General features: G+C 38.3%; 2 protein-coding genes across 8 annotated transcripts in view; one reads left to right on the top strand and one right to left on the bottom strand.

The window, feature by feature from the left end:
* The window catches only part of TPR (translocated promoter region, nuclear basket protein), a 42501-nt gene extending 37131 nt beyond the window's left edge, over positions 1 to 5370 (bottom strand). For all 3 annotated transcript variants that reach the window (XM_055815240.1, XM_005242035.4, XM_027793331.2), the window contains exons 1-6: positions 5175 to 5370; positions 3474 to 3578; positions 2905 to 2978; positions 1446 to 1542; positions 986 to 1089; positions 107 to 271 (exon numbers count right to left, since the gene is read on the bottom strand). In XM_055815240.1, coding sequence (XP_055671215.1) covers positions 107 to 271; positions 986 to 1089; positions 1446 to 1542; positions 2905 to 2978; positions 3474 to 3578; positions 5175 to 5325 — 696 coding nt within the window. In that variant the 5' untranslated portion in view covers positions 5326 to 5370. The remainder of the gene's footprint in view (positions 1 to 106; positions 272 to 985; positions 1090 to 1445; positions 1543 to 2904; positions 2979 to 3473; positions 3579 to 5174) is intronic.
* A 71-nt stretch (positions 5371 to 5441) lies between these two features.
* On the top strand, positions 5442 to 21783 carry ODR4 (odr-4 GPCR localization factor homolog). 5 transcript variants are annotated; one of them, XM_055815247.1, is made up of 14 exons: positions 5442 to 5570; positions 7232 to 7366; positions 7797 to 7928; positions 8307 to 8402; positions 9530 to 9636; positions 10321 to 10357; positions 10476 to 10616; positions 11238 to 11333; positions 11844 to 11909; positions 13219 to 13347; positions 14024 to 14114; positions 14945 to 15130; positions 19594 to 19686; positions 20759 to 21783. In XM_055815247.1, exons 2-14 carry the CDS (start codon positions 7268 to 7270, stop codon positions 20824 to 20826), a joined length of 1341 nt encoding a protein of 446 aa, XP_055671222.1. In that variant the 5' UTR covers positions 5442 to 5570; positions 7232 to 7267; the 3' UTR covers positions 20827 to 21783. The 5 variants fall into 5 exon arrangements, with proteins under 5 accessions (XP_055671222.1, XP_055671221.1, XP_005242091.1 ...); XM_055815246.1 differs by lacking the exon at positions 5442 to 5570 and adding an exon at positions 5623 to 5873; XM_005242034.4 differs by lacking the exon at positions 5442 to 5570 and adding an exon at positions 5904 to 6011.
* Positions 21784 to 22447: the final 664 nt, after the last annotated feature.

The raw sequence follows: 22447 nt of genomic DNA, 5'->3' as shown, positions 1-22447 counted from the left end.
CTTTTTTTTACTCAAATACAGTTATTAAAGTACTTCCTTTTGTTTAATAGTTAACCAGGAGGTGTAATTTACAAGACACGTCAAAAGCACTCAGTAATTGCACTACCTCCTCCTTCTTGTTCTCCAGATTACATTTAAGCTCCAAGATTTCATTGCCTTTTTCCCTGGCAGTATGTAGAAGTTCGTCAGTTTTGGTTTTCAACTCAGCATTCAGCCACGTGTTCTGATTCTGCAGTAGTTCTTTTTCTTGCTCCAACCTTTTCTCACGGTACTAAAAAGAAAATTGCACAGTGTAATTGTACTGGTTCCACAGAAAATAGAGCAGCTAATCAAAGTACTATCAACAGAGTAGGAGTAGCAAAAATGTACTGTAATCTGGTAAATAGCACCAAATGACAGGCAGTGTTCCTTATTACATTGGTAATACTGTTAGCAGTCTCGAACTAAAAGAACTTCTTGAAACTTGAGTTAGTTTCCTCCAAGCTTCCATTACATAGGAACATTAACTACATTAATATGTAGCTTAAGGAAATAAATTAAGGAAAAAAAAAAAAGGAAATAAATAAAATAATAAAGGAAATAAATCAAAAGTTTTCTTCCTCATCTCGTTTCCTCCTCTCTTTCAGCTCTTTATGGAGTTTATTCTGCCCTCAGAGAAATGGTGCATGTTCACAAGAAATTATTTTTCTCCTTTCTACCTGCCCTTGTGGACCTGTAGTCCTTCTTCCTAGTGGGTAGGAGCAGCCACCATTGCCACAAACAGAAGCTTGGACACACTTGCCCAACTTGATGTCCCCTTGCCTTCTATAAATGTCTCACTTTCAGTCACAGCCACCAATTTTACAATGAAATAATTTTTGATAAATAACACGAACATATGCGACCTACTTTCAAAGTCAGAAATAACAAAATGATGATTACATCACATGTGAACAACTACTTATTAGAACATTAACACATACTATGCACATAAAGTACTACTCACCTTCATGGAAACATCTGATGTCTGAAGTTCATCCAACTTTAACTGAAGTTTCACCTTTTCTGTGTTTGCTTCTGTAAGTTTTTCATTTAAGCGTTTAACATCCTCTGGAGGAGGGATATCAGTATTAACAAATGCTAATTATTTAGGTTTTAATTATTCAGCTTAACAAAATTTTTACAAATGAGAACAGGCAAGACATAACGTATGCAACTGTATATTGTGCAATAAGATACTGTATGTTTTTACATGTGCAAAACTAAGCATCAAAGTGCTGTGTTCTTCCGCAATTAGCATGTAATTTCCTGCCTTCTTTCCTTTTCTCTAAATACTGTTTCCTGCTAATCCGTTACTTGGTACTGCCTATACAAACTGGATATTCCATACCAATTCAATTGTTCAAGCACGCCTTTTATTTAGCAAAATCTTGTGAAGCATTTTTTTATAGTATTCTTGGCTATACCATTTAAATGTTCAACTTCCTGAGATTGTCTTTCACTTGTTCGAACCAAATCTCTCTTTTCAGCTTCCAGTTCTTCTTTTTCTCTACTTAAATGGCTCTGAAAAAAATTGCAAAAGAGCAGTAAAGAAATGTGATCAGCCTTCCGTACCAGTTTATAGTCACTATTTATACTTATCATCACAGAGGCATGCCAAACCACAGTAAGTTACCCTAGCCAACTGAAAACTGGGATAAGAGGCTTTCATGGTGGGCAGCTGAATCAGTCTAAACTAATGGCTACTTTCATTTTTTCTACCATGCTGGGGTATGTAATTTAAACAAATACAGATTAATGTACCTCTTTCTTCTAGTGCCTAATAGCCAACACATTTCAATTAATATTTCTTTCCCCATAAATCACTCTGACACCAACGTCCAGCTGGCCCTTTGTGCTTAAGGGTGAAATGCCACTATCACATAAGATTAGACAGCAACGATGAGAGCAGTATCACACAGCTGTCAGACCAGCACACTGAACAGGTAGTTTTCATGCCTTTGCTTTTCAATTTGCAGAGAGGTCCAGATTGCCAAAAGACTCCCTCTGGTACTAAGCTGTATTTGAATGAAGATCAGAACAAAAATTGTTGAACTTAGAGCAGATGAAAAACTGAAGGCCTAACAGAAATCTAAAACAAGCAACAGGAACTGTTCAAAACTGCATCTAATTTTAGTATTCACTGAAAGACACCTTTGACTTCACTGCAACAGTTTTGTCTGGTTAAATAAAAGAGCTAACAGAGTAACCAAGTAATGAACACATTCAAAAAATCAGTATCAAAATCAAATCGAAGTCAATAAACTTGGATCATTTATAGGCTATAGTATACTACCTCTGCATTCTAAGGTGTCAATATAAAGCACTTAAGTTAGGCCCAGCTAAGGCCTTCTGGGGAAACAACCAGATTTGTCTTCCCATTGTGGACATGGGAATGTGGACATAATACTAATGTTTTTACTTCCTGCTCCAGGATTAGTGTTCTGTTGGGGCTGTCAACTGAAGTGACTCATTCTGCAACCCCCTAACTTTTGAGCGTAATGCAAGAAAACTGCCAGAGCATGGGAAAGGATGGAGGAAAACCCCGAACTCTTCTTTACACCTTTGTCCAATTTTTGAGGTTCAGCTTAACGTCACTTCACAACAGGTTTCAGCTAGAATGAAACAATCTATCCAAACTGAAATAAAAGCATCTGTTCCAACGTATGGTCACCTGTAATTCAGTTTGCTAAAACACCAGCATTTACTTTAAAAACCCACACAACTTTCCTGTACACACAGCCATATGGACATGTAAATACATACAACAGTACATATTTGTACTGATACTGATACAGTCCAGTTTGGAAATTGACTGCACTTTTTGCTGCAATGAGGCAGGTGAACCAAAAAGTCTTTCAACTTATTGTCAAGTTCTTCCAGTACCTGAATGGCTGCATTACGATCCTGAGCAGCTTCAAGTTCTTTATTTTTCTCATTCAGTGATTTCAACTGTTCATCTGTTGGAGAAGAAGAAATAGTGGTGAGGGATTTCCACTGAAACATAATGACAGAATTCACTTACCAAATGCAATTAAGCCAAAATTTCCTTTAACACCATAAATAACCCCATAAATTAAAAAAAAAAAAAAAAAAAAAAAAAAAGAGACACAGAGAGGAATTCAAGGCTTCGCTATTGATGGACTAGGTAGTACTACAACAAACTAATGCACTCAGAGCAAAGGCATTTATTGTGAAGATCAATACATGACCCACTGTAGTACCATCACTGCAAAAATCAGAAAGCAAGGTGTTTTCTTTCATTACAGCAAAAATTTCATTTTAAAAAAAAGCTGATGAACACATAAACAAAACCTCTCTCTACATGCAGAAATAACAAATGTAGCTCGTGGATGTATTTTTGACTCCTATTTAAAACTTAAAGCGTTTCCGTATAACACTGGACTAAAGAATGAACATCCTGTCCAGTCTTAAGAATGTGCAGTTATACTTACAGAGTTTTTTAAGCTCCTCACGGAGAGTTTGACATTCTTGTGTCTCATTTACAAGTCTCTCCTGACTTTGAGCCAGACGCTTTTCTACTTCAAAGTATTGTTGTTCTGCAAAATAACAATGTTATCTCAATTTCACTTTTTTCTTTCTCACTTTTATCAAGGATCCTTAGTTACTAATGGACATCTTTATTAAAGAACAGTATTTATAAAGAAAATATCTAAAAATAATTACAGTAGATTTAAGAAAAAAGAATTTTTGAAAGCAAAACAGTGCATTTCCCTACTGAATTAACACTGTTTAAAATATTTTGTTAGCATGAAAAACGATGTCTTTCCAGAAATGATCCATAAATACAGCCTAATTAATTATAACTGTTCTTTAACATTTTTGATGTAGATAGAGAACACTGTATCAGCACAATTATGCAGTGTGGTCTTGTCATCTTAAAACTTCTTTTACCTGTAGCGTATTTCTAGACACACACAATAAAATCCACATAACTCTATGCATCAAGGGATTTGATTTAGAAAAAATTTAATTAAGACTTCATAAAATGAACTCTTGTTCTTTACGCTGCATAGCCCACACTGCTGAAAAAAATAATTAGATCTAAATTTTGGTTATCTGAAACATTAACTTTGTCATAGAGAATAACTATAAAATGTTTCATAAAAGCAGAACTAATCTCACTCCCGGGCATAGTGGACTTCTAAGGAAGTACTGAACATTTTTTATTTATCTTATGCTTCTTATCATATTTTATAATTTCAAATACTACTGCCACTCCAGACACGTATAAGAAGAATGCACCTGAAAGAGACTAACCAGCTAAAATCCATGGGTTACTGTAATTTACACCACACTTTATTATTAGTAAAACTTTTATCATTATAGAGGTGGAAAGGTTGAAGGAAAACTAGAAGTTCACACCAGAAGTTGTCATCTCATTACCCAGGAACTAACTCATACTCACAACCTTGCCCAGCCCTTACACTCATCTACACTCTTCTCTCATTTCTGCTCCAGTTCTCTACTGGTATTATTCTGTGATCAAATAACCTGCAAATCAATATAAAAATGTTGATTCTGTCAGAAGTGTTTTACAGAAAGGTTATGGTCTTCAATGTGGAATTTAACAGAAAAAGTATAAACCTAAGAATATTTGAGAGCTTGGTAAATCACTGTTCCTCTTCCACAACGAGGATAGAAGCAAACTGATGTATGTCAGTGTTTATTAAAAATCTGATGAGATGCCATTCTGTAAGACCATTTTGAATACAGTTTTAACCCTAAAAAGTCTTTTGCAAAGGATTTAAAAAAAAAATAATAATCTTGCCAAGTGGAAGTCGGAGACAAAACCCTACCTGGTTTCAGCTGAAGGGCTCCTTCCCAGCCCAGGGACATGCCGTGGGTTTCGATGACAAGGACCTGTCAGGCCCAGCGCTACCCCCCTCACTCCTCTCCTCAGAACGAACCACGACATTGCCACTGGCCAAAAGCGCGTCAAAGGAGCGAGCACACGGCCCGGCCCCAGCCAGGCTGTGGCCCGCCACCTCTGCCCGGGCACCGGGACGAGCGGATAGCGTTCAGGCCTTGGGCAGCACAGCTCCCTCCGCACGGCGCAGCCCAGGGCCTGCTCCGTTCCCGCTGCCCCCTCACCTCCGCTCCCGTTCTCCCAGTCTCCCCCGCCCCGGACTCACCGCTGTCCACCTTGAAGCGCTCATGCCTGGCTCGGAGCCCGTCAATCTCGCTCTGCTGATCAGCCAAGAAGCGTTCCAGCTTCCCCTGCACCGGCTTGGGCAGCTTGGAGAGCTCGGCCCGCTCCAGGAGCTGCTGCAGCACGGCCGCCATCTTGGAAGCCGCCGCTGCGCTTTCCGGCCTAACCCGCCACCCGCCGCCGCGCGCCCAAGGGCGCAGGCGCGGCGATAGCGCCGGCGCAGTGGGCGGGCGCTGCCCCGCGGGACCATGGGAAGGGGAGTTTTCCAGGCCGAAAGCCGCGCGCCCAAAGCACTTCCGGTTCCGGTAGCGTAGCCCTTTCCGCCTCGTTGAATGAGGCTGGCGCTGCTTGTTGGCGTGGGGAAGCCGCTAAAACCGGGGTAGGAGGCCCGAAGGCTTCGTCTCGAAGCTCGATACGAGGCCGCTCCTCCTTCGAAGGCGCGGGAGCCGGCGCCGCCGCCGCCGCTTCCCTCAGGTGCAGCATGGTGGCGCTGCTGCCCAGCTCTCCCCTGCGCGCCCTTTTCCCGCGCTCGGGGCCGGGGCGCGTCATCGCCCTGTGCCGGGGCGCGAGCGGCGCGTGCCGGTGACGCGGAGGTGGCCGCCTCGGGGCTCGGCTGAGGCGGCGGCGGTGCTGAGGTAGCGGTGGCCGAGCTTGGGGAGCCGGCGGCGGCCGCGCCCGGCAGGCTAGTGCGGGGAGCGGTGGGGGCGGCCTGAGCCGCTGGGGCACCTGTGTGGGAGCGAGTGCTGAGCCGCGGCCGGGCCGCAGGGCAGGTGCGCGCGAGTGCAGAGGTGGTTTTGGGCCAGCTCTGGGCTGAGGTGAGGTGCGGGGCGTAACAGCCTTCCCCCTCGCCCGGCTCTAGAGCTTCAGCTTTGCCGTCTCTGTGCACTGTCTGCAGCAGACACCTTTGCAAAGGCTCAGGATGCCCTTTGCTTCCTCACCATGTGCTTTGGTTTTTTCATAGTTAATGTTTGTGAAAGACCTGAACGCACGAAGCAATTTTCAAAACAGATCTGCATGGTAGGGAGGAGTGTGTGTGGTTACTGATGGGAGCTGTAAAAATGGCTTTTGGATAGTCCTCAGATGCTGTACTTTTAATGCCTAAGGAAGTGGAATGAAAGTTGTGCATGGTATGTTTAAGTACAAGTGTGAAATTTAGCAAGTCCCTCAAAGAGGAATGTGAATGGAAGAATGCACACTTTACGTTTTAGTATCTGATGAAACATGACACAGAAAGAAATTGTTGCTTGGAGACATTCCACACCTCGAATACTGTGTTCAGTTTTTGGGCTCCTCACTACAAGACAGACATTGAGGTGCTGGAGTGTGCCCAGAGAAGGACAATGAAGCTGGTGAAGGGTCTAACAAACAAGCCTTATGAGGGGCGGCTGAGGGAACTGGGGTTGTTTAGCCTGGAGAAAAGGAGGCTGAGGGGAGACCTTACTGCTCTTTACAACTGCCTGAAAGGAGGTTGTAGTGGGATGGGGGTTGGTCTCTTTTTCCCCAAGTAACAGGTGATATGATGAGAGGAAATGGTCTCAAGTTGTGCCAGGGGAGGTTTAGGTTGGATATTAGGAAAAAATTCTTCACTGAAAGGGTTGTCAAGCATTCAACCAGGCTGCCTACGGAAGTGGTTGAGTCACCACCCCTGGAGGTATTAAAAAACATGCAGATAATGTGCTTAGGGACGTGGTTTAGTGATAGACTTGGCAGTGCTAGATTAATGGTTGGACTTGATGATCTCAGAGGTCTTTTCCAAGCTAAATGATTTGGTGGTTTTGTTTTGCCTAGCATGTACTTGTGTGACTTGCTATGTCATTTAAGTGGCAGGTATCTAAAATAGTTTTCTTTCACATAAGTCACATACTTCCTCTAGTTTAGCGAGTTATGTTTTTTCAGTTAAAAAGAAAACTTGGAGATCATATAGCTACTTAACTAGCCTTTGTTGACAAAGTATTGATGTATTCAGGATCTTTGTGTGAGACATATTTTTCATGTAACAAGTATATATATTTCCGTTGACTTTATACATTTGTTTCATAGGTTGAAACTACAATACTTAGTCTTAAACCTGGAGCTATGGGTAGAACTTACTTTGTTGAGGAAGCTATCGGGCAATATCTTTCAGACCTTAGCACAAAATTAAAGCCTTATGTCACTGGCCTGTTAATAGGGCAGGTAAGTGTGTAATAATCTGAAGTCTGTTCCATTCATTCATATTAATAGGGGGAAAAATCCCTTGGCCCTAATTACCTGGGATAAGTCTGTTAACATCACTTTGAGCTTGTATAATGCAGAAGGGTGGTAATAACAACAGAAGGGGTTTCTGTAAATGATCTGCAGTGTCAACCAACTGCTTGAGTCTTTTAAAATAGTTTTGTGAAAGATGAGACAGATAAAAAAGAAAATCATAAAAATAACACTTACCACTAAACAAGGCTTTAAGGCAAAGGCAAAAAAAAAATTAATGAAGGAATTATTTTTGTAGTAGGTTGCTATAGAGTTTAACAATACCTAGTATAAAGCAGCCCTTATAGTTAATATGTTATGCAGTATATTCTCAGACTTGATAGCAACATCTATTTGCTTATACTGATGTTTTTGAAAGTGTTCCCTACAAAGAGACTACGTAATTCGGGCTGTTCGAACGCCTCCAAAGGAAGAGCAGAAGGAAGACAACATTGATCTTTCAAAACTGGCATCCATTGATGAAGAATGGATAACTGCACATGCCAGTCAGGTAGAACAATACGAGTTAATGAAGAGGGTGGGAGGAACAGAAGGGAAATAAGATTGACAGAAACTGTCTTCTCACCTGTGTAATCTCAAGCCTTTTTCTCAAAGTAAAAGAACCTTCCTAGGCTAGGCAAGATATTTTAAGCCAAAATACTTGTATTATTTTCAAAGGTCACAATAGAACAGAGATTTGATAGGACTGATAGCAAGAAAATTTGCAAGATGTGTTCCTATATTTCAGAGGAACCTATAAGTGAAAAACAGGCCTGCGAATTTCATTTCTGCTTTTCATGCATACTGGTCTCATTAGAAGTTCTTGATAAATTACATGGTTGCTAGGTCTTTGATTCCTATTAATATATGTTAAATTTTTATTTTTAAGGTTTCTAGAATGCTTCCTGGAGGTTTATTAGTTCTTGGTGTATTTATTATTGCAACTCCAGAACTATCAAAAGATTGTCAAAATGTTTTGCGCAAGGTAAGTATACTTCCCGGTGGAAAGACAAGAATATCTTTACAGGTGTAGCTGAGTAATTTTCTATCATTGACTTGAGTATATATGGTTGTACTGTTGCTTTATTTCTAAAAGCACAATATTTTGGTTTTATGTGTGGTTTTGAGACTGAAACCTCAGAAATAGCTGTCCTATGGAGCTGTACTACACCTTGTATTTGCTAACTTTGTTTTTTGTGATTTTTTGTTACTGCAGTAGGAAATCTTACTGAATTTTCTGAAAGTGAACATTCTGGCCTAAGGGAAACATCTTCAAGGTTTATATTAAGCTAAATCCTTGTGGCACAAGTGTTAGTAGTGGCAGTACGTTATCTTTTTTTGTCTGAATTAATTGTTATGATTAGGGATGTTTACAACATTCAAAGACGTATAGCTCAGATTCCTTTAAAAAAAAGAGTATCTTGTATAGAAATAGTGGTATTTAGGTATGTATGGTTATGTTTAAAAACTACTTAGAATGTGCTACTGTCTGACAGACATTAAAATGCATTTTTGTTACAGTATTTGGACCACATTAGTTTGTTCTGTAGAGGTAGGTTCATTTTATTGTTTTCGTAAGGTAAGCATAATAAGTGATTTAAACATGAGTAGGTTTTGAAGTCTAAGGTCCAAAATTCAATTTTGGCAGTGCAGTGCAATTGCATCTCAATTGTGATTACTGAAATGAGTAGCCAAGAAAAAAAAAAGTGAACTGTGTCCAGGTGATCAGTGTTGGCTGAATTAAAATTCGGGGTTTTTTAATTAGTAGCTATTTTGCAGAGCTGTCTTTCCTGATCCTTAACTGATAGGCATAAAGCTGTAATATTTTTGTAAGGAGAAAATCATACAAGTTGAATATGTGAATGTGTGTGACTTGGTTCAGTTTATAAGGAAGCTGAATTAAGATTTCACAAGTAACTTTCACTGGCACAGTTGCCTATGAATCTTTGAATGGTCTATTGACGGGACATTTTGGTGACATGTAAGCTGTGTTTCCCATTTATAAATAGTTATGGTATCACACGGATTTAGAACTTTAGTACAAGACTGTTTTCCAGACATTGTGATTCATTGTTTTTGTGGAAAAATCCATAATACTTTTTTCATCTTTAGCTAATCTTCTCAGTGGAAAAATCGTTGACTAAAAGAAGGCTCTGGAAACCTGCGGAGGAGGAGGTCTCAGACAGAGCAGCTCTTCAAATCTGTTCTGCTACAAAAAAGTATCCTTTATGAACAAGCTTTATTGATTGAGACTCCTACCCCCAACCTCTTTTCTGTAATGATTTCTGAATAAAGGATGTATTGGGAAGAGGAAGTTCTTTGAGTTCAGATAGTTTGAAAGCATGAAGTTTTCTAGTCACCAATGAGTAGACTATTGATCCTCTTACCCTTGCAAAATTTCCGTCATTTCTTACTGTTATGTTTGTCTTTGTGGTTGCATCAAATTAGGCCTTCCCTAGTCAATTTTGATTTGCGTAACTGAACAAAACATTTGAAATACTGCATATCATCTTGAGCTTGCTTTTACCAATGATTCTTAAATGGAAGTGGGGAAACAGCAGGCATGTGGGATCCATACTGGTGCTGCAGAAGAATGCTGGGTCTGTTGAGGTAATACAAGGAGAGAAAGCAAGGGTTTTCCTTGGAGATGAGAGAAACAAGGAAAAATTGGAAATTGGTAGATCTCCCTATGAATACATATTGATCTTAGTATATTTGTAAGAGATGGGACAGCCTCACTATGGTAGTTGGAGTTTACAGTCAAATTTTTACACTAAGGAAATGTGAGAACTTTCTTCAGAGCATAAATTAGCTCAATGAAGAAGTGAAGGACAAGGTTAATTGCAAATTGTTTTTACTTGTCTTTTTGCTTTTCACTGGATCTTTTTCTTTAAGTAGCAAAGAGTAGTTTGCCGAACCTATGATGTACAAGATCCAAAGGTAAGCTCATCATCTTGTGAGTCATATACAGCTTTTAATGCGTGACAAGTAAAAATATCTAGTTGACTAATACAGTGTTTTGTATAGATGTTTTATTGCTTTCTTTTTCTGCTCTCAGAGTTCAGCTAAACCAGCAGATTGGAAGTATCAGAGTGCTCTATCTGCTTCCTGGTTAGCTTTGTACTGCACTGTAAATGTTAATATTCACATTCCACTTCTTGCTACTTCACCGAACCATGACTTGGAGAAGAATACAAAGGTAACTAACCAGCTGCACCAATTTTGTAATTGGTCTCTACACTACTCTTTCTGTTGAAATAAGGGAAAGATTTGAGGAGTGTGAGCAGAGGAGTAGGACTAATCAGCAGAGAATGTTTGGCAGATAGCTCTCTCTTAAATGTAATTTGAAGTTACAGTGAAGCATTCACAGTACAAAAAATGTGGATAGCTTTTCTTCTGCTGTGTTTAGTCTTGGCAGTTTCCTTTGCTCAGAATTATTTAGCAATTGTTATGAGTATTCCAACTAAAGTCTATCTGCTTCACATAGTGAAAGGTTACATCCAATTATAACTGGTGTGGGGTGCTTTTAATATGAATTGACTTTAAATAGGCTGCATCCACTCTACAAAAATCAAATCCCTGGGGTAGCACTTCAGTAATTCAAAATGTTTGTTTGTTAACGGATATATTCTGAACGCATAGGGTTTAAGATTTAACTTTGGAAAAACATTTAGGCAGTTTTTTTAGAGCCTAAAACTCTCTCGGAGTAACTGTTGAGCATGTATTTCTAGAATTTTCAGCATGATACTGTCCAGCTCTTTTAGTGAAATTCTCTTTCTTCCTCCTTATGGGATTTTTGTCTTTTCACCTTTTTTTAAAGAATGGGTTAAATCGATGGTCAAAACAGATAGAAGACAGTGTTTTTCTGATCAATGGACAAGTCAAAGATGATGATGCAGAATTACTAGAAGGGCAGGTAAGTACCGAACAACAAGGAATTGAACTCTAATAGATGTGTAGTTAGGATGTGCTCCAGCGTGAGCACTGACTGAGATGTCTTCTATACGGTATTTACTGATCTAATTGGCCTAATTTGGGGAGCTAATACACTAGTGTTTCCGTCTTCATTGCTGCAGATTGCCTCTTCTTCCTCTGGCAACGTGAACACAATAATGACATTTGAAGTCTGACTAAATATTTTTCTATACGCTATCTCCTCATTAAAGAAATTGAGTAAGGTGTGAATGTAGGTGGTGATATCTCTGTATGTCTAAATGTTTAACGAAGAGCAGAAACACCTTGTTAAGCTGATGCATTCATCTGTCCCTTTAGTTTTGTAATTATATTCTCATGGCTGTTTTCTATGTGCCATTTTTCTGTTAAAAGCTGTAAACTAGGGCACGTTTTATACCACAGTGAGGAAGCTTTGATTAAGGGAGTTTTATTTTTTCTGTTTCATGACACAATGGGTTTTTTTCCCCCTCAGAAAAAGTTAAGGGGAAATACTCAGTCCAGCTCCCAGTCTTCTGATGTCAAGGTTCTGACACAGCTGGTAAGTATTTAGTGGTTTGTGAAGTATAACCTGGCTGTTATCTTATAAGATAGAACAAAAAGTAAAATAACATTATGAATTATTGTCTAGAAATTCATCTTACTTAATCCTAAGACTTTTTTTTTTCCCCAATAGATATTGAAGTGAAACTAATTGTGGACAGATCTGCATATTTTGTGTCTTTAGAAATTCTTGTGGTGTAATTGTCTAAGAGTTGCACAGTAAAGCTGCAAGGAAAATCTGAACAACTGGTTATAGAAATGAAGTCCTGCAGACTAATTCATTTGACAGCAGGATAGCTGTATGTACATTGATTTCAAAGTGACTTTGCATCATTTTGAATTTCAGAATCTCCCCTGCACTTCAACTTGCCATGGCTAGCTATGGACATTTACTTGAACACTTTTGTCGGATGCTCAGTCACTAGTTTTTAAGTTACGGTACAGATCCTGTGAGTTGAGTCATAGTCTGGAGCTGTCGGGTCTGTGTCAGGAATTTCCCCTCTACCAGAAGTTATGCTGGCCTGAACGCTGAATTGGGTGCCCTAGTCTAGGTTCTAAAGTCCAAATGTGTCCAGGCATTGTTTTGTAGGCTTCTTGCACAGCACAAACCATCCTGTTTTGTCAGGTAGTTTCTGGATTCTCTAAAGTTGTTTAGCAAGACTTTTAGAAATGTATAAAATGGCATTTTAAAACTTGGTGAATGTCTCAGCTTCTTTAGTTGTTACATTGTTCCAATGGGAAATTGCTTCAGAAAAAGGAAAGCTTTTTATTTTGGTGCAAAGTAGTTTATGCAGTTCATGTGGAAGTTACACATACCCATGTTGCCATATCTTTTGGTAGTTAGGGCAAATATATATATATGTTTGATACAGTTCTAAATGTGACCACTTTTATAATTTAGTACTGAGGGAATGAGTCTCAGGATGCCCTAGGTTATGCTGACTATATAGTAAACATAACAAACTTCATTGTTCAAAAAATAATTTAAAAAAGATTTCTAGATTGCAATACTAATATTAGCCACAAGCCACTTGCCTGGGAAGTGTTTGAAGTCTTATGGACACAAATATTTAAATTGCAAGAATGGAATGTCTGGAAAAGTAAACACTTTCCATAATGGAAAAGGAGAGAGATTGTCAGTCTTAACTAACAAAACTTAAAAAATAAAATCAGTTAGGAACTATGAGGGGAAACGCGTCATATGTAAACACTTAAGGTATGCTATTAATTTCCTAGTTCTGTTTTTTGTTACTCATGCTGTAGGTGCCTTGGTAACAAGATAAAACTGAAACATGTTTATTTTTCAGTCCCAGGGTTCAAGTCATAGATCGACAGCTACAGTCCAGGTCTGCAGTGGTTCCATAAATCTCAAAGGGGCTGTGAAATGCAGAGCCTACATACATAACAACAAGCCAAAAGTTAAAGAAGCTATTCAGGTAGCAAAAAGGTTGTTAGTTCATCAGAAACAGTTTTCTGAAATACATGAAACTTGTCATACTGGTTTTCCTTTGCCAAAATGACGTGGTCTAAACTGGTGTCAAAATGTTCATCCCCTTGAAACATTTGGATTGTTTTAGAAACCATCTCTGTGTGTGGTGGATTCAGTCCCTTTTTCACTACTAACAGGTCCCCTTGCTGAGGCTGTTCTCTGGTGAATTTTTGCATAACTTGTCAAAGTGATTAGGGTTTGAAGAATTTTCTTAATTTTTAAGAGAAGGTTACAGGCTATATTTTTTTCATGTGTAGAGGGAAAATACACATTTATTCAGTGATGTATTTTTTTCCCTTGTATTGAGTCAATGCCTTGTGATTATTTTTATTTGTTTTTAATGGTGATGTCTAGAAGTTGTCAGTTCTTATCCTGAGAATACTAAAATTTTCCACAGCTTTTCATTTTTCTTTTGTTGCTTTATTTCTTGGTTTTAGTTTGTTTGATGTTAGCTTCTCTTTATTGGACTTTTAAAAATTCTCTGTAGAGTTTTTATTTTCTGGGAAAAACTGTTTTTTCGACATAGGTTAAACCCATGAGGGACTTCTTTTGTTCTTTCTTACTTAGTCAAAATCTTTGCAAATACTGATTATATTACTGATGTTTTCACTTTGTCCTTGCAGGCTTTGAAAAGAGACATAATAAATACCTTGAGTGATCGGTGTGAAATACTATTTGAAGATCTAATTATAAATGAAGGACATCACAAAAAAAGTAGGAATTAAAAACATAAAACCACGCACATTTGCATTGAATTTTGGTGTTTGTAGAATATTCTGTTGGTGTTATGAAGTTTCAGTATGGTTAGAGCAGGATGCAAAGCAAATGGCACAATTTCTGTTTGGCAGCCTTGACTTTTTCTTAAATCTGGATAATTTTTGTCAGGTTCAGATACATTTTTTTTAATTTTTTTTTTTTTTTTTGGTATCGCAGCTTTCACACCAAGTTTGTATTCAGTTCTCATGACCACAAAATGCAATTTTAGCTGCTTTCTCATTGATCAGAAATTTTGCAATTTTTAAAAATTGTGTAGTGGAAAGTCTTGTCACTGAAGTTCTAATGTAACTTGCACTTTCCTTCAGGATAATGCGGCCAACTTCATCCAGCCGTGATTTAAACTTGTTTTCAGTTTCGTCTTTAGGTGGCACCCGTACTTTGTGGCTTTAAGTATGGCATAAAGCAGCCAAGTGTTTGCAGTCCTTGATGGTGTTGAAACCATATGCTGCTCTGCGTATGCTCTTATCTGCAGTCTTTTGCTAGTAATTCTAAACATGAAAAAAGGTCTGTTTAACATTTTATGGTCTGTTTTGGAGGTGTCTCAGATATTTCTGGAGAGACTAATCTAGGAATATTAATCAATCTAATAGCAGCCAAAACTCATAAAACAGTATCAGCAAGTCATGCCTGAAAACAGCTTTTTTACATGGCAACCTTGAGCAGTTCTTTTGCAATAGCTTTATCTTATGGTTGGAGATAAATGACGAATCTTATCATAATTAGCAAGGCCTTTATTTGGATGGTATTTTTTCCCTTTTTTCTTTTAGATTTTGAGAGGGAATATCATGTCTTACCTCAAAGACTGTTCGTCCCTGTTGCTGGATCCACTGTGATGCTCAGTGATTATAAGTTTGGTGATGAGGCCACTGGAGAAATTCAGGAACGTTTTGTTGAGATGTTGGATCAGTCTGTGCAAGCTGAAAATATCCATATAGCAGAGGAAATGAGCACAGGTAAATACAGTATCTGAGAACCAGGATAGAGTGCATCATGGATTACAAAAATGTTGACCAATGGCTTAAGCCAGTTTTATCTAGATACAGATACACATAAAGTTGGCTTACTTCATATCAACCTCTAAGGGTTTGTATCAGTCTAATTACAGTTTAAATATACTTGTGAAAAATGGTAAGGATTTTTGCAGTTTGTGGAGTTCTGTGTCAGTTTCTTTGATTTCAGTGTAGGAGTCAAATATGTAGTTGAAATGCATCTAATAATACTTCCTGTGACCTTATGGAAGAGATTTCTCTCCTTTCCCCCCACCCCCACCTATCAACATGAATGCAAGCTGCAAGTTAGTTTTATAATTAATTTTCTTTTTAAATAACACCAAATCTCAGATAAGAACTGTGAACACTTTTTCATGTTTGTAATTTGGGACAAAAACTGGGAAATGCAGCCATGAGCTTGCTGTGTATGTAGGTTGAACTGTGATTACTGATATTCTGCTTGACCTACTTACTTCCTTGGAGAGTTTCTTAATTTCAGAGCTAGCCATAAATTCTTATATCTTTCTAAATTAGTCAGCTTCCCCCAGGCTTTAACTAAACCTGTTAGCTCTGAATCTGACTCAATAATCTTGAGAAGTTAAAGATGTACATAGCTCAAGAACTTTCAGAAAAACAGGAAAGCCAATAAAAATCTCTCTTGCATTATAAAAGCCACTTTAATAATCTCAAAGCTAATTATTACTGAGCTTTAAGGAATTACTGTAACTTAGGGAAGCAAATTAATATTGTAGTAGCAGGTGAGATAGGCGTGGGAGGGAGAGAGATGATTCAATTTGGCTTTATTGGTTATGTAAAGATACATGATCTGGAGGTAGGAAGAATGCACAATTAGACTAACAGCAATGTATCACGAAGATTGATGCCAATAATAAATGTAAAATGATGTCCAAGTAGCTCACAAAATGAGTTTGTGTCGTCTCATAGCTTGCTGGTTACAGAGTTGGTTGTATGGGATTTATTTTCTTTTTTTTTTAAAAAAAAAAGGCAAATTAGAGTGAGTGCATAGCAGAGGAGAGGGGAAAACGTACAAAGAGACTTTCAGAAAAAAATGAGACTAGTCTTGTCCCAGTGAATACCATAAAGTTTGCCGGTAGAATGGGTTCTGTTAATATAGTGATAGTAGTAGTAATGCTATCAGCACAATACTGTTCAATTCTGACAGGTATTGTTACGACATTGTTAACCTGTAGCTTATTAAAATCATAAGTTAGTTAATGCTTTTATGAATGCCAGGAAGGCTGTTTTGGAAATTAGACCTGTTAACTGTGTAAGAGAAGTGTTCTGTGTTGTAAAGAAAAGCATTAATTTTGGAACTTGATTTTTATTGGTACTTTGGTATGAAATGTCTTAAGTATTGCTGCAAATGTGTTTTTGTGGCATAATGAGAATTTGGGGTTTCCCTTGTGTAAAGGCATTTTCAATACGTCATTCCAGTTTGGGTAGCATTGGTTGTTTCTGAAAGCTTAGCACTATATTGATAATAGTCAATATTGAGTAATGGTGTAAAAATTAGTTTGTAGTGAATTTTGACATCAGCCTTCCTGTGTGTATCGTGATTCCTCTGGTCTTAAGCACCAACCTTGAATTAACTGGAAACGCTATCCATAATGAAGTTGTGGGGAAAGTCTGCCAATAAAAAGAATTGTTTAAAATTCAAGAACACGACCAGGCTTTTGAAATAATTTCTTTTTTTGTTGCTCTTTGAAATATGCACTGAAGAAGAAGAGGACCTAATCAGTATAGCTAAAAAAATTATTTTTTTAGTCAGGCTTTAGTCAAAATATATGAAGTAAAGGTATTTTGGGAAGGTCAGTTCTATGTGCTTGCTTAGTATGGTCTCTGCTGCTGTCTCCTAGTTTTATTCTCACGATTCCTTGTACGACTCTCCAGTGAGGTCACTACTGGATCATGCTTTAAAATTGTTGCATGAAAAGTAGAAAGTAAAAACTGACCTGTTTATAATTGAAAGATATAAATAGATCTAACATTGTAGGTTCAAGGTATTTGGTGCTTTAATACAAGCAATTGAAAGCTCTGCATTCATGATTGGCTTTACTAAATCCCTGTTCCTCCCTGATGCAGTGAGTGGGGGTGATGTGTTAAATACCCTGAGTGGATAAACATAAACAAGACGTCAGTAGTGGTAATCACTTCTTCATCTTTGTTAGCAAATTGAAGAATTAATGAAGTATTAAGGATTCATATAATTGGTGCTAGAAAGCATCTGCTTTTCTGTGGTGTTTATACTACAGCTGCTTCTCGTACAAGTCTTCCATAACTTAATGGCATAAATGCCTTTGGTAACTAAATAGCTTGAGGATGTTTCTTTTCTTTTTTCCTCTTTCTTCTGGCCTCCCTCAGCCCCCAAGTGAACATTTCTGCCTTGATGTGCAGCTTCAAAAGTTGCATTCAGAAAAGAGCAACGGTTTTTATGAAAGTGCAAGGAAACTTAAGTCACAAACTGTCCTCCTTGCTCATCAGAACTGAAGAGAAAGACACCTGCTGAATCTAGACTTTAAAGGTGACCCAGGAAATGTGGTCAGCCTCTCTAAACATGGGATGATATTTTAGGGAATTGAGAACTGTTGTAGTTTGGAGAGAATGCAGTGCACTTACTGTGCTAGTTAAGGTACTTAAAAAGCTATTTTGCAAAAATTAATAATTCCTTGACTCTAGTTGAAGATTTCTGCTCATATTTTAGCCAGATGAGGGTGTGTTTTCCCTTGCACAGAAAAAATAACGATGAAACTACAACCTCATTGCAGACGATTGGGCTTAAGACATACTTGATAATTTCTCTTCAAAAAAGCACCCCTTGCATTGAAATGTTGTGTCCTTATTTTTATTACAGGTATGTGCAGCTTGCAGAGACATCTCAAAACAATATTTATGCTTAATGTATGCATCTGTATGTGTGTGTATATCTATATATCTTGCTATCCTATTAAGTTTCCTATCAGACAGTCGTTAATTGCTCTGCTGTTAGTACATCCTATGCAAAGTCAGTGGGTTCAGGGATAAAAATTGCTAAAGACACCTAAAATTGCTAGGTCCTAAATATCTAGTTTGAGTGCTTTTGTGTAACAACAGATCTTATGCAAGTTTGACTTAGGAAGATTTTGAAGACAATCATGTACGACTCAGCTGACAGAAGCAACCTTTTGATCACATATCTAGATTATATGTTTCCAGCATAGCTAATGATATAAGAAAGTACTTTTCCATGAGTCATTGTCATGCGAATCGTACAAGGGGTGTGCCTTATTACTCAATTATAGAATTTGTAATTTATAGGCGATTGACAACCTCACTCTGGAGATGGGAGATCTGTTTTAATTTAGATCAATATTCCATGGACTGCTAAATCTTGGTATCTGGTACTGCAGTGGGCTCTCCTTCATCTTTTGAAGGAGAACAATTTGTTAGCCTTTTCATATCTCAGCATGGCCATTCTGTTCTTTCTGAAGACAGACAGGTCTCACTGCAATAGCACAAACACTTCCTGTTACTGTTTATTTGTCAGAAGATGTCTGCAATAGTAGCTACTGGATTGTAATCGGAACTTTTGACAAGTGATGCCTTAGCAAACTATCCTGGAAACAGGAATGCAAATGGATGGCCTTTGGCCCACCACCATCAAGTAGCCTTATCAATGAACTGCGCAGTCCAAAGCATGCTTGCTCTGTGTGGAACAAATGAATAAGTTCAACTGGAGGACTCGAGATTAATCCTGTTCTTTGTCCTCCCCCTCCCTAACAAGCTGGATATAGCCAAGTGATTAGGGAAATCTTTGGAAAGGAAATAGATACGAGTCTGAATCCCATCAGTCTGGAAATAGTCAAGCTCTCTCAGATCCTGGATGAGCAGTCTAAGGATTTAGTAATAGTTCCAAAGGGGAGTGTGTCCTCTGTGCCTTCTCTGAAAGTGTACTTCAGGGGATCTTCAAAAAGGAATTTCTGTGCTTTGAAAAAAAAACGTTTATGGCTGTTGGATAGGGAAGTGATGCTGGGCGCACTCTTTCAATGACTGTGCATTTTGCTTGTAGCCTGAACTCTGGACAGAAGGATTTGAAGGGAAAACTTTGATCTTGGAAAGTTCATTTTGGTGGTTCCCTGAGTAGTCAAATTCTCCCCTGTTTTTGTAAAGGGGGTTGGGTATGTTATTCAGGAAGCAAGGTGTGGAAAACGAGTTTTGGAAGAGGAAATCCTTCCAAAATGTGTTTTTTATCTTTATTTTTACCCTTCCAGCCACATAGAATAATTTAGTACCATGCTGTTGATACTGTACCATTTCTACTGCAATAAACAGGTGTTGATATGAAGTTCTTGAGCTTTTGCATTAATTCAGCTATAAACACAACTTAACTTTTCACCTGATGTTTACTTCCTCATTTGATTTCCATGCAGTTGATATTTGTCCCATCACAGACCGCACGGATGACACGCAACAGAAACAACTGACAAAAGCAACATTGCTGTTGAAACTTCAACAAAATATGGGTATGTTGCTTTTCTGATCTTTGCTGTGGCAATCCAGAAACTGTAATGGACCCTTTTCAGTACTGTTAATACAGTGTTTTTCCAAAATGAGTCCCTATTTCATTATTGTAGGTACAGAGTGTTTCTGGGGGAGAAAGAACTATAGCCTGCTGTTGGAACAAAACCAGTGTTTGCATTCATTCAGCCTACAAGTCAATACGAAAGGCTCATGTAACTTTATTTCTTTTTTGGAGAGCCACTGCTTCTATAATTCCACGCTTGAAAAAAAAAACTCCACAGTTGAATGGCTTTGTCAAGTAGGCATCCATAATTTAGCTAGTGACTCACTAATCTTCTGAACCTGACAAATACATATGGGCTTGGGTGCAAATTGTCAGCTTCAGTAATTCAGGGAACACAAGCCACAGAACTCTCTTAAATACAGCTTCTCATGATACTCCTTTGTCTAGCTCTCCTGTATCTGTCTGCGCTTAGTACAGTTTTCTTTGCTGTGAGTTTTACTCTGTCTTTTTGTATTAAAATACAGTTACATTTCAGTCAACAAAACAGTAACTTGTTTTCTATTAATTCTTAGAAGTGGAATATAGCAACTGGAAGATTAAAGAGTACTAGCAACAAATGCGTGTTTGCTTTGGATGTGAAAATGTTTTCCCTTGAATCATCACTCAGGTGTTTTGGGGTTTTTGTGTGTTGTCTTCTCAACTGCATCAGTAACAATGTGTTAATAGGAAAATTACTGTTGTGCTACACAGACTGACAGGGCAGACGTAGTGCCACACAGAAAAGAAAAACAATAGCTTTCGTTTCTTCGTGCTTACAGTTTGTTATTTTTCCTACTCTGATTCCTAGAATTAAACAGTAGTGCAGAATCAGTGCATTATTTTATGGGCCAGGACACGGCCAAGGATTGTAGCTTTAGATTTAAGCTTAGCAGTGGCAAATAGTTATTGGGGTGGCTCTTACTGTTTCTCCTCCTGTGTGTTGTTCACCTTGACCCTGCCTTCCACACCCTAGCTGCTGGTGACTGTGCTGCCCTTGCCACTCACTGAATGTATTTCCTTTGTTATTTTAGGTGTGGTAATAGCAGCTGCTGTTGCAGTCTTTGCATCAATCTTCTCTTTCAATTACTTCAGTGATTAAACTCAAGCAACTGGACTTTCATGGAAGTATTGGCCAGTTACAAGGTGGAAAGAAACATCTGAGTTCAGTATATTCGTAATTGGGAATTGTTGCCTATATATCACCAGTTAATGTGCAATATAAATTGTAATGGTAGGTTCAGTTACCTTGTTCCAGCATGCACTTACTATATCAAGTAGAGTCATGTGATTAGAGTATCAAGTAGAAGGGGAGTCAGGTTTACAAGAAACTAATCCTGTTGCTCTGTATAAATGAATGATAGGAGTATTTTCTAGAAAGATCTCTTAAGCAAATGTAGAACCTTCATTTTCTTCCTACTTCTTCTTCCAATGCAAAATATTGGTTAATTGGCATAATAGCTGTACAAATAGTTTCTAGTATTTCAAGACGAGACCAATTCAGCTTGTGAATACCTTCGTTCAAGACCTGGAGAACTCAACCAATAAAATGCATAGAACTTCTGAGATGTGTGTATGCCACCTTTTACTTGGTGACTCTTGATGAGGATTTCTCTGTCCAGCTCCAGTTGATCATACGCAGGGAATATTAACTGTTACAGCAACAGCTACATCTAGGCAGCCCTTGTGGATTATCTTGCAGTTACGTGCAAGTTGTCAAAATTGTTTGCTGGTCAGGATTTTTAGGCTATAGCTTTCCATTATGAGAGACACTCTTGGGTATGTTAGGAGATGATATCATTGTTTACTTGCCATGGGGAGAGCAGGAGGAGGGAGGAATTATAGTAAGGCTGATGAAGATAAGTCATGTCAAATGTGATGTTTACTTGGATCTGAACTACAATAGAAAAGAATTCCAGAATTCAGGGCATTTTAATACTGCAAATTTCTTTTTTGTATAAAGCCATTGGAACACTAAGAACAAATATAAGAATATGGTTCTAAAGCATAATCAAGGATGTACTGTGATACTTTTAATAAAAGGTAACTATGAGAGATATGTCTTAAATACTGTTGCCTTCTCTGTATATCCTGTTTTTACATGTTTGGAAAAACAGCTGCTTTTAGCATTGTAACTATATTTTGGACAGTGTTATCTTTTGTGCTCAGTATTGCTCAAGTAGGGCCTCTCAGAGGAAAATGAATGTTGTAATGGGGGCAGTGTTTTCAGCTGCTGCACGTTTTATTGCTGCATGTTATTCTGTGCCAGTGGGTGGAATCAATAGATAAGGTGGCATTATGCAGAAGCAGTTGATTCCAGGGGACTCAGAGTGCTATCCAGAAAATGGCATGAATTTTGTACCATGTAAACCAGATGTGTTTCATTTAAGAATTGCTCTGCTAAAGTCTTTTAGAAGGAGCAGCAGAGGAGTAATGAGAAGAAAGAAGTTTGTCTCTTTTTTTTTTCTTTTTTTTTTTTCCTGTGGGGGTGTGGGTATGCTTTTAGGGGTGCCTGTTACTCAAAATTCAGCCATAGAAGTGAAGTACAACATTTGAGATGCTAAATATCTTACACCAGAGAAGAAAATTGTCATGAAACACACTTCTAATAGTTCTTGTTTAGCACCTATGGTGTAAGAAGTGAGCTTGTTTGGAGGTATTATTCCATGGATTCCCTAACAAAGAATTCTGTTTTTCTTCCCTGCCTCTGCAAACTTATTCAG

Source organism: Falco peregrinus, chromosome 10 (assembly GCF_023634155.1).
Source record: "Falco peregrinus isolate bFalPer1 chromosome 10, bFalPer1.pri, whole genome shotgun sequence".
Classification (NCBI taxonomy): Eukaryota; Metazoa; Chordata; class Aves; order Falconiformes; family Falconidae; genus Falco; species Falco peregrinus.
This window is presented reverse-complemented; position numbering and strand designations above follow the sequence as displayed.